Raw genomic sequence first — 12,867 nt, forward strand, 5'->3', positions numbered from 1 at the left:
CACACACACACCAGTGCTTCTGTCTGCACTCTCTACTTTCATTACTAATGATATTATCAGCATGACAATATGAGCAACACTGGAGCCGATGATCACGACCTGAGCAGGGTCACATGTGGTCACTCAACTAAAAGTAGGGCTCAATTTTCATAGCCCTAAAACTGTGATTATAAGGTTTCACATGCTTTCATGTGTTCTCATTTCTCTCTGTGCTATCGGAGAAATTCTCAATCTGTTTATCTGACTTCACCACGGACAATTCAAAACAACTCCTAGTTGTTAATATAAAACTACATCCATCCTTCCATCCATCTTCTTCCGCTTTATCCAGGGCCGGGTCACGGGGGCAGCAGTCTAAGCAGAGATGCCCAGACTTCCCTCTCCCTAGACACTTCCTCCAGCTCTTCCGGGGGAACCTGAGGCGTTCCCAGGCCAGCTGGAAGACATAATCCCTCCAGCGTGTCTTCCCCAGGGCCTCCTCCCAGTTGGACATGCCCGAAACACCTTCCCGGGAAGGCGTTCAGGAGGCATCCGGAACAGATGCCCGAGCCACCTCAGCTGACCCCTCTCGATGTGGAGGAGCAGCGGCTCTACTCTGAGTTCCTCCCGAGTGACTGAGCTTCTCACCCTATCTCTAAGGGAGCGCCCAGCCACCCTGCGGAGAAAGCTCATTTCGGCCGCCTGTATCCGGGATCTTGTCCTTTCGGTCGTGACCCAAAGCTCATGACCATAGGTGAGAGTAGGAACGTAGATTGACCGGTAAATCGAGAGCTTCGCCTTACGGCTTAGCTCCTTCTTCACTACGACAGACCGGTACATCGACCGCAATACTGCAGAAGCTGCACCGATCCGTCTGTCAATCTCCCGTTCCATCCTTCCCTCACTCGTGGACAAGACCCTTAGATACTTGAACTCCCCCACTTGAGGCAGGAACTCTCCACCAACCTGAAGTGGGCAAACCACCCTTTTCCGACTTAGGACCATGGCCTCGGACTTGGAGGTGCTGATCCTCATCCCAGCCGCTTCACACTCGACTGCAAACCGTCCCAGTGCATGCTGAAGGTCCTGGCTTGAGGAGGCCAACACGACAACATCATCCGCAAAGAGCAGAGACGAAACCGCGTGGTCCCCAAACCTGACACCCTCCGGCCCTTGGCTGCGCCTAGAAATTCTGTCCATAAAAATTATGAACAGAACCGGTGACAAAGGGCAGCCCTGCCGGAGTCCAACATGCACCGGGAACAAGTCTGACTTACTGCCGGCAATGCGGACCAAACTCCTGCTTCGGTCATACAGGGACCGAACAGCCCTAAGCAGGGGCCGCCGACCCCATACCCAGAGCGCCCTCCACAGGATGCCGCGAGGGACACAGTTGAATGCCTTCTCCAAATCCACAAAACACATGTGGACTGGTTGGGCAAACTCCCATGAACCCTCCAGCACCCTGTAGAGGGTATAGAGCTGGTCCAGTGTACCACGGCCCGGACGAAAACCACACTGTTCCTCCTGAATCCGAGGTTCTACTATCGGCCGTATTCTCCTCTCCAGTACCCTGGCATAGACTTTCCCGGGGAGGCTGAGAAGTGTGATCCCCCTGTAGTTGGAACACACCCTCCGGTCCCCCTTCTTGAAAAGAGGGACCACCACCCCGGTCTGCCAGTCCAGAGGCACTGTCCCCGACCGCCACGCGATACTGCAGAGGCGTGTCAGCCAAGACAGCCCCACAACATCCAGAGACTCGAGGTACTCATGGCGGATCTCATCCACCCCCGGTGCTTGCCTGAGTTTCTTGACCACCTCGGTGACTTCAGCCCGGGTGATGGACGAGTCCTCCTCTGAGCCTCCAGCCTCTGCTTCCTCAATGGAAGACATGATGGCGGGATTGAGGAGATCCTCGAAGTATTCCTTCCACCGTCCGACGACATCCCCAGTTGAGGTCAACAGCCGCCCATCGCCACTGTAAACAGCGTTGGTAGGGCCAGAATCTCTTCGAGGCCAGCCGATAGTCCTTTTCCATGGCCTCACCGAACTCCTCCCAGGCCCGAGTTTTTGCCTCCACAACCACCCGGGCTGCAGTCCGCTTAGCCTGCCGGTACGTGTCAGCTACTATCACCAGCGTTAACTCAAACACACATGAGCACACAGATACACTCTCACCGTCCTTCTCAGGTGTATCTGGTCTCTGCAGGATCCTTAACCCTAACGGATTACAGCCTCACCCCGAGAACGGCTCTATAACACTATCACTGCCTCTGCTGTGATCTATTGGGCGCAGAATCTTTAGTACTTCTATTCCTCAGCTGCAGCAGATATACCTCACACCACTCCCAAGTTGCTCTTTGCTGAAATGAAGTTTTATTCACAGCTGGGAGATCAGTGGTCACAACAACCAAATGAGTCTCCAGAACAGAAAGATGCATGTATATTTATGTTTCTTACAATTGATTGAAAATCAATGTTACTCAAGCCTTCTTCACTGTGATTGGTTCTGGTGATTTGTTTATAATGATCTGAGGTAATCATATGACTGTTCTATGAGTGTGTTAAGCACGTTTTTGGGTATGTCTACATGGTCTTTGGCCAGGGCCCGTATTTATCAAGCTTCTTAAAGTGCCATTTTAGTCTTAAGTACTGAGAATTCATGAAATTTGCGCCTACTTTCAAACTTAAGTATAAAAGCAAGTTATCAAATGTCTTAAAGCTAAGAATTACTCTTCCTCTCCCAGTTCTTTAAGAGCTCGAGAGGTCTCTCCAGTGGTTAGGAGTTGCCAGTAGGGGCTTGTGATGGCACTGAGGAAACAGAGATGTGCGCAAATCTTTTTAGAAGAGGAAGAATGTTTTTGAAATGTTTGACAATGAGCAGTTAATCAAACAGTATCGTTTGGACAGAGCAGGCGTCATCTTTGTCAGCGCTGGATAATGTTGGGCTGAACTTGCCTTTTATAAAATGTTTCCGCTGTTTGACTAATTCAGCAAGCAGTAGCGATCACTTCTTCCTCCCGCCAGTTCGGTTTTCTTTTAGAATCCATAATGGCTGATTATATCCAAAAATCTAGGCCATATATAGGCAGGTCAGTTACAGCACACCAGTTTTAAACATTTAATTAGGACTTGGTGGAAAACGTTTTTCAGATGTGTATATTATAATGTATTCTCTTGAAAATTATTTATTGTCAAATGTGTGTTGAATGTATACTCCTCTTAGGAATTTCACCATTCAATGTGAATTTATCTGAGAATATTCTTAAATAAGGACATCTATTCAGTGATTGGTTTATGCCTATGACATCATCCAAAATCCCGTTTGTGGCACAGCAGTGTCGCGAATCAACTCTAAGACTGACACTTCAGATTTAGTCCTCCACTTCACTTAAAGTATGGTTGAGATGCTTGATAACTAACTTTTAAGCACAGCTTTGAGCCAAGACTTTTTTTACTCTTAAGTCAATTCTTAGCAGTGTTCTCAGATGCTTTATAAATACGGGCCCTGAACACCCTTAGTCTGCGTTTTTCTGTAGTTTTATGTTAAATAATCCTCTTACCACTTCTGAGGCCATTATATCAAATATTTCCATCACAGTGCACAAGTTTGTCTCTAGCACTGGATGAGACTCTAGTGTAGATCTTTGTGTTTGTTTCCCTGTTGGTCAGAGTTTGATGAGTTGGAGATGTCCCTCTCGGTTACGGGGAGCAGGCGCTGCGGTTGGCATGGCGACAGTGACGGCCCTCAGACGGACGACCCGTCCTCGCTGCAGTGTTTGGTGCAGGACCTGCGAGCTCAGCTCTCTCGCTGCCACAAAGTGATCCGCGGCCTGCAGCTGCGCCTGCGCTCGCTCTCCACCTCCTCCGACTACGCCTCCAGCCTGGAGCGCACACCCCGCAAGGTACCGGCCGTGGATCTGCTGCTCACTGTACAGCAGGATCACACTAGCTTGATCGTATATGTTTATCTGGATCGTTGATTTCCGACCTTCATGACACTAACAGTTGATTCATGTCTTCTGATGACCGACTCTGTGTCTGAACCTGTCAGGTGAACTGGGCGTTTCAGGCGGCTCACAGCGGTCTGGAGGAGGACGAGGGCTGGCAGTCCGACGGGCCGCAGAGACCCAGCCGTGAGCTGCAGGAGCTGGTGGGCCGAGTGGCGCTGCTGGAGACGCAGATCCAGAGCTCCAAGCTGGAGGGAAAGAGCGGCCCAGAGGAGGGCCAATGTGCCACCTGGCCTGGGTGAGCTTGCATCACGCGCCGTCAAACAGACACGCACCCCTTAACATAGCTGTCAACATGGGCGTAGATTACGTGGGGGACGGGGGGGACATGTCCCCCGCACTTTTAATAAAATGTACATTCGTCCCCCGCACTTTTAATAAAACGTACATTCGTCCCCCGCACTTTTAATAAAACGTACATTCGTCCCCCGCACTTTTAATAAAACGTACATTCGTCCCCCGCACTTTTAATAAAACGTACATTCGTCCCCCGCACTTTTAATAAAACGTACATTCGTCCCCCGCACTTTTAATAAACCGTACATTCGTCCCCCGCACTTTTAATAAAACGTACATTCGTCCACCGCACTTTTAATAAAACGTACATTCGTCCCCCACACTTTTAATAAACCGTACATTCGTCCCCCGCACTTTTAATAAAACGTACATTCGTCCCCCGCACTTTTAATAAACCGTACATTCGTCCCCCGCACTTTTAATAAAACGTACATTCGTCCACCGCACTTTTAATAAAACGTACATTCGTCCCCCACACTTTTAATAAACCGTACATTCGTCCCCCGCACTTTTAATAAACCGTACATTCGTCCCCCGCACTTTTAATAAAACGTACATTCGTCCACCGCACTTTTAATAAAACGTACATTCGTCCCCCACACTTTTAATAAACCGTACATTCGTCCCCCGCACTTTTAATAAACCGTACATTCGTCCCCCGCACTTTTAATAAACCGTACATTCTTCCCCCGCACTTTTAATAAAACGTACATTCGTCCCCCGCACTTTTAATAAACCGTACATTCTTCCCCCGCACTTTTAATAAAACGTACATTCGTCCCCCGCACTTTTAATAAACCGTACATTCGTCCCCCGCACTTTTAATAAACCGTACATTCGTTCCCCGCACTTTTAATAAAACGTACATTGGTCCCCCGCACTTTTAATAAACCGTACATTCGTTCCCCGCACTTTTAATAAAACGTACATTGGTCCCCCGCACTTTTAATAAAACGTACATTCGTCCCCTGCACTTTTAATAAAACGTACATTCGTCCCCCGCACTTTTAATAAACCGTACATTCGTCCCCCGCACTTTTAATAAACCGTACATTCGTCCCCCGCACTTTTAATAAACCGTACATTCGTCCCCCACACTTTTAATAAACCGTACATTCGTCCCCCGCACTTTTAATAAACCGTACATTCGTCCCCCGCACTTTTAATAAACCGTACATTCGTCCCCCACACTTTTACCGGGTCGCACCGGTCCTAGTCGACCCGCTCCGTGTGGGATTGGAACCGGCGTCTAGTCGCACCGCTCTTACTGGCCTACGTCTGTTACACAAGCAAGTTCGTTTACGTAGAAGCCAACCTAAATAAATCTAGATTTAAATTCAAAGACACAAAATAATCTATACATGACCTGTCATTTTATTCGTATACAGAAACGAGGCGATCTGAACACTATGGAGTGCTAACACTCTCGTGCAACACTAATTCATACTCGAAGGCATAGGGCGCGCTCTCAAAGAAAAAAACAAATCTGTTTCGTAGAAGTAAAACCGTCACGTTCCAAAGGCATTCAGCGCTGTAGCAGCAGCTGCATAAAAATAATCGCTATGACTGACGAAACGTGACAAACAAACACGATTGCGACAATATATGGTTTGTGTTTTTCCAGCCATCTATATTTGAGTATTTATTGACAATAAAGAATAGGAATAATGCAGTGTTAACTGACAGCCTTTTAAATGTTTAGTATCTTCTGCTTGCCAAGGCTGCATTTATTTAATAAAAAATACTGTTAAAACATTTATATTGCAAAATATATTCACATATATATTCACAGATGTTTTAATTTGTAATGATATAGTAAAGTGTCATTTATTCCTGTGATCAAAGTTGAATTTTCAGCATCATTACTGCAGTCTTCAGTATCACATGATCCTTCTGAAATCCATCTAATATGATCATTTGATGAAAAGGAAACTTATGATTATTTATGATTATAATCATTGTTGAAAACAGCTGTGGAAACCATGATGCATTTTATTTTTCAGGATTTTTTAATGAATAGAAAGTTAAATGAACAGCATTTATTTGCATTGAATAAAGCATGGATAAATCTTTTGTTATATTATAAATGTTCACAAAGGCTTTTACACGGCACCCCTGCTCTCGTCAGACGGCACCCCGGTTGGGAAACACTGGCCTAAGCTACTGTCTGTGCACTGCCACCTGCTGGACTGGTGCAAATGCAAGCCACTTCACAGACACAGATAGTTGCGTGTTCTGAATTAACACAATCAGAGCGTAAAAATACGGGATATTTTATGGGAAAATACTAAAACGGGAAGACAGTGGGAAAAGAGCTAAAATACGTGAGAAACCCGGAAAAACAGGAGGGTTGACAGCTATGCCCCTTAATAGTCTAGGTGGAAGAGTTGAGAGACGGGGAGTGATAAATATTGGGGTGGATAAACCATAGGTGGATGATTGATTCTGTGGTAAATACAACGTGATTAAAATTTTGAGAATTTTGAGATATCACGTGGGCGAGGAGGCCGTGCTGTGAGCCGGTTTTGGGCTATTGAGAGCCAATAAGAGAGGACACTATTGGGAGTGTCCGCTCGTCTGGTCTTGGGTGAAGAGATCACATCTGTACGGAGACGTCCATCAGATTCATTAGCGAATTAATTAGACCTGGGAGTCTAAGAACCGGGAGTCCAAAAATAGGGCACTTGAGCTGTCCGCCTTTGGTTGGATATCAAGGGTAATTACAGGGCGCTATTGCGAGCGTCCGCCCGGCTGGCCTTGGGTAAGTTGGTCAGATCTGAACTGAGAAGTCCGACAGATTATTAGTGCGCGCACCAAGAGTCACAGAGATAGACTGCCAATATGGGGAAGTCCCAAAGCAAATCAGCTGAATTTGTTTTTGAATTAAAATTTAAGATTGAGGTATAAACCATAGGGGAAGTCTGACTCTGTGACGAAATCAGTGTGAATTTATGACGCTAGAGGGGAAAAACCACAGAATAGACAGCCAATATGGGGAAGTCCCAAAGTTGAGTACTCCGTCCGGTGCGAGGACGATCCGTTTAGATCTGCTCTGACGGATAGATCTGTATAGCCTTGGTGGTGAGAGGAAGACCCGTGTAGATCCGCTCTGACGGATAGATCTGTATAGCCTTGGTGGTGAGAGGAAGACCCGTGTAGATCCGCTCTGACGGATAGATCTGTAAAGCCTTGGTGGTGAGAGGAAGGACCGTTTAGATCCGCTCTGACGGATAGATCTGTAAAGCCTTGGTGGTGAGAGGAAGGACCGTTTAGATCCGCTCTGACGGATAGATCTGTAAAGCCTTGGTGGTAAGAGGAAGGACCGTGTAGATCTGCTCTGACGGATAGATCTGTATAGCCTTGGTGGTAAGAGGAAGGACCGTTTAGATCCGCTCTGACGGATAGATCTGTATAGCCTTGGTGGTAAGAGGAAGATCCGTGTAGATCCGCTCTGACGGTCGAACAAAGAGATAGCCCTGGTGTTCTGTCCAGGAAGATTTGTCTGTAAGGGTAGGGTTTAAACGCACAGTTACCTGACAAATATTTTTAAAGTAAACCTGACTCTCCATTTTCTTCCACCCCAGAAAGGGGATTTCATCTTTATTTCTTTTCATTCCTATTATAACTGTTTTAATTCACTTAAGAATATTTTAACTTCATTTCTGTGTAAAGCACATTGAATTGCCACTGTGTATGAAATGTGCTATACAAATAAACTTGCCTTGCCTAATAACAAGCTCTTCGTGGTCTTGACAGCTCGAGGACAAACCCTAAACAGGTCAGGTCAGGTCAACTTTATTTATATAGCGCTTTTAACAATGCAGATTGTTTCAAAGCAGCTTTACAGTGTTAAACAGGAAAATAATGCAGCATAATTTTATTCAGCTGTATAGCCATTCTGGAAAAAACGCTGATGTCGCTGAAACGCTGAAACAGTGCAAAATCCAAAGCGTATATTTCTGTTGTAAAGCACCAAACCTTTCCTCTTCCTGTTTGTACAGGAAGTACAACACGCTGATCCAGGCTCAGGCCCGGGAGCTGTCCCACCTGCGGCAGAAGATGCGAGAGGGCCGAGGCGTCTGCCACATCCTCACACAGCACCTGAGCGACACCACCAAAGCCTTCGAGGAGCTGCTGCGCGCCAACGACATCGATTACTACATGGGCCAGAGCTTCCGGGAGCAGCTTTCCCAGAGTTCCTCTCTCGCTCAGAGAGTCAGCAGCAAAATCAGTGGACGTGAGCGTGCACACACACACACACACACACACTCACGCGTTCACACACACACAGGGCCGTTTTTAGGCATAGGCGAACTAGGCGGTCGCCATCAGCTGAAGGGCGCCAATGAACGCATATCAGGGGTGTGAATGTGTGTAAAGGGTGTCAATGCCACCCTGAAATATGACTGCCGCCTCCACTGGTTCCCCTAACACTATTGGATCAGAGAACTGTCCATTACTGTCTGAATGTTGCATGTAAAGTTTGCATTTGGAGCGCTCAACACCATCAGATCAGAGATCGGTCAAAGCTTTGGCAAGGTAACGCTTTTTTTTAACCACACAATAAAGCTAAATTCAAAGGCCAATTAAAAAAACAGGTACAATAAAAAGTGCAAAAATCTGTATTTTGTTCGGGCCGTATTTGTGGCAGTCGAGAAATCCCGCTGTGAAATGGGCAGATAGTGTAATATTGCTCAGTGTGTATTATAGAGGCAAGATGTAAACCACACTCACTTTAGCAGTTCATGATATCATTATATTTAGACTCTATTAAGCTTTCTTCTCTTACTTGCACCTCCAAAAGGTGTGTTTTTGCGCTAATGCATTGTTGAAGGATCAGTGTGTAATTGTCCCATATAAAACTTCAACGGCCAATTTAAAAATAGTATAATAAAATGTGCTAATTCACAATATTTATTATCCTTTATTAAACCGCTGGTTACACCCCTTATGGTCCGGGTCAAATTGACCCTAATTGGATTCAATACAATTCCCCAAAAATCACACTATGAAAAAACACATCAGGTACAAATAATTAACTTTTAATATCAATACTTTTCACACATTACAAAGAATAAATATCTGAATTTACGATTTATAAAAATACTTTTAACCATTTTTATTTTTATTTTTAAGATTGGCCCTTAGGACACTTGCCTTTATCCATTTAGAACAATCCTATCTTAGTCTAAACCTAAAGTAATCTTGACCAACTATATAGCATTTTAAAGCTTTCAGACTCTAATTTTCATATTTGGTGACTGATTTTCAAAAGAGATGACAGAGCAGGAGATAAATAGCAATAGATTTGTCATTTGTGATGCGGTGCCAAACTATAACGCACGTTTTGACTCTTTCCATATGTTTTTTTATATGCATTTTAGAGATTGAATTCAAATCAAATATTAACATTACTGCCCAAACTACTTCTCAATAGAATGTCTACCACATAGATATTTTGAAAAGTATGAAAATATAACGTTCAGATCACTCAAACCATATATGGAAATCGAAGAGTCTACATGTCATCTAGTGGAAAACGTTGGTACTGCACAAAAACGCTTTTCTTTTTTTTTGAGATATCAACCTAAAATTTGGTACAGAATTTGTTCAGATATTTAGCTTTGATTTTCTTGAGGTTTTAGAATTTAACATGTTTTGTAAAATGTATATTTTATATAAAATATAAAAATATATATGTTATATATTTTCATGTTCATAAACTTCTATAACTTGTTTTAAACTTTACTTTTACGACTTATACAGTGATGGCCGATTTCAAAACACTGCTTCATGAAGTTGTTAATAGTTGAAGAGCTCTGACACACAAAGTGTTTTGTATTTTGTGTCTGTACAGTTGCTTTTGAATATCTGTCCTATACGGGTCAAACTGACCCACAAACAGCAAGAGTGTATAACATTTTGATATGCACATTTCACAACGCATTATCATGTTGAAACTTTGCACGCATGTTAATGACCCTAAATGAGAAAAGGTCACACAATTTCAAGAAAAACAATGAAGGTTAGATAGTATTTCAGATAGATTGAAAAAAGAAATTATAGCTCATTTTTACCATTTGTGGCATACAAAAAATATTGCTGTATTGAAAAAATGGGGAAAAGCAAACTTTTTTAGCTTCATAGGTTAGTAAAAAACTAAAATAACAAAATATAACCAAGGAATGTTATTATTTTGGGTCTCTACAATTGCCTTAGAACATTAAAATATGCGGGTCAAATTGACCCGTGAACATCACGAACGTAACAGTAAATGTGTGTGTGTGTGTGTGTGTAAAAACACATCAGCGTGTTGAAACTTTGCATGCATGTTCAGGACCCTAAATGAGAAAAAGTCACAAAATTTAAAGAAAAAAAACATAGGTTAACTGATATTTCTGACAACTTAAAAATCAAAACGGGTCAAATTGACCCGCAACACAACACAAGGGTTAAAGGGGAAGTTCAAGCGTCAAAGAGAAACAAAGACCACACTGAATTAATATCTATTCTTGTTACTTTCTTGTGACTGGAACAGCTTTTATACGTAGTTTCCAAATTGTATTTGTATATATTTGTTAATAAGGATTACAGTTCCAAAATGGTATGTATGTATGTATTTGTTAATAAGGATTAAAATTAATACCAGTAATACCATTTGCTTTTTAAGATTTGGCTGGGGGTGCCAATAAGGATTTCGCCTAGGGCGTCAAAATGGCTAGAAACGGCCCTGCACACACACAGTCAGCAATCACACATGCAGTCGTTCATCCGGGCAACGATGAAGTTCTTTGTAATTTCCCGATTGTGTCGTACAGTCACACACTGTCTTTGTTGTCAGGTGATCGCTCAGAGCAGCGAGATGATAAAGCGGGCCATGAGCTGCTGGCGCTGAGGTCAGGCTCTCCTCTGGAATACTGTACGCATTCCTTCACTTCACTTTAATGATCGCAGCTGATCGTGTTCCGGTCTTCAACAGGTTGAGTAAGGAGCTCCAACACAAAGATCAAATCATCAAGTCTCTCCACACACGGTTACAGAAGCGCCCTGACACGCCCTGCAGCAGCCACGCCCCCTCCGAGACAACAGACCAATCAGATTGCATCTCATTCGTGTCTGACGAGAGAGGCTCCACCAATGAGGATGTGGAGCTGTGCTCAGACGTGGATGCCGTCAGTGAGTTTGCACAGGAGGAGACGGAGCCCGAGCCCAAAGACGGTAAATATCTTTGCTTATACACACAGAACAATATATTATACTCACACAAATAAAACAAAGTCAAAGCGTTTATTATATGTATGGGGTACTCAATACAATGAGATTCTTGTTTACTACATGTCATTTATATTTTAAAGAGCACCTATCATGGAATTTTGAAATGTACCTTTCATGTAGTGTGTAACATAGATCTAAGTGAACAAAAACATCCTGCATAGTTTGAAATATGACAGTGCACCGTATATATAGTTACTTTCTTTCAAAAGTAAGAGTCGACTCTGAGTCATTTTTTAGAATCGTTAGAAGACCGAAGCTTTATCTCTGACTAGATGATGCAACTTGTCAAGTTATTTGAATACGATACGGCCACTTATTGCGCTCCAAGACGCCAGTGAACACTAGAAAACATCATGGCGACGAGACGTCAGTGAAAACTAGAAAACATCATGGCGACGAGACGCCAGTGAACACTAGAAAACATCATGGCCACGAGACGCCAGTGAACACTAGAAAACATCATGGCCACGAGACGCCAGTGAACACTAGAAAACATCATGGAGACGAGACGGCAGTGAACACTAGAAAACATCATGGCCACGAGACGCCAGTGAACACTAGAAAACATCATGGAGACGAGACGCCAGTGAACACTAGAAAACATCATGAAGACGAGACGCCAGTGAACACTAGAAAACATCATGGAGACGAGACGCCAGTGAACACTAGAAAACATCATGAAGACGAGACGCCAGTGAACACTAGAAAACATCATGGCCACGAGACGCCAGTGAACACTAGAAAACATCATGGAGACGAGACGCCAGTGAACACTAGAAAACATCATGGAGACGAGACGCCAGTGAACACTAGAAAACATCATGAAGACGAGACGCCAGTGAACACTAGAAAACATCATGGAGACGAGACGCCAGTGAACACTAGAAAACATCATGGAGACGAGACGCCAGTGAACACTAGAAAACATCATGGAGACGAGACGCCAGTGAACACTAGAAAACATCATGGAGACGAGACGCCAGTGAACACTAGAAAACATCATGAAGACGAGACGCCAGTGAACACTAGAAAACATCATGGCCACGAGACGCCAGTGAACACTAGAAAACATCATGGCCACGAGACGCCAGTGAACACTAGAAAACATCATGGCCACGAGACGCCAGTGAACACTAGAAAACATCATGGCCACGAGACGCCAGTGAACACTAGAAAACATCATGGAGACGAGACGCCAGTGAACACTAGAAAACATCATGGAGACGAGACGCCAGTGAAAACTAGAAAACATCACGGAGACGAGACGCCAGTGAAAACTAGAAAACATCATGGAGACGAGACGCCA

General features: G+C 44.1%; 1 protein-coding gene across 1 annotated transcript in view; it reads left to right on the top strand.

The window, feature by feature from the left end:
- Positions 1–12,867, top strand: part of LOC307128613 (myomegalin-like) — a gene marked incomplete at its 5' end in the record, with an annotated part of 97,389 nt that overhangs the window by 44,332 nt on the left and 40,190 nt on the right. The window contains 5 exons of the mRNA XM_079820527.1: positions 3,652–3,884; positions 4,034–4,227; positions 8,288–8,523; positions 11,128–11,182; positions 11,266–11,504. Of these exons, the coding sequence (XP_079676653.1) occupies positions 3,652–3,884; positions 4,034–4,227; positions 8,288–8,523; positions 11,128–11,182; positions 11,266–11,504 (957 nt within the window). The remainder of the gene's footprint in view (positions 1–3,651; positions 3,885–4,033; positions 4,228–8,287; positions 8,524–11,127; positions 11,183–11,265; positions 11,505–12,867) is intronic.

Source organism: Gobio gobio (assembly GCF_949357685.1).
Source record: "Gobio gobio genome assembly, chromosome: 6".
Taxonomy (NCBI): domain Eukaryota; kingdom Metazoa; phylum Chordata; class Actinopteri; order Cypriniformes; family Gobionidae; genus Gobio; species Gobio gobio.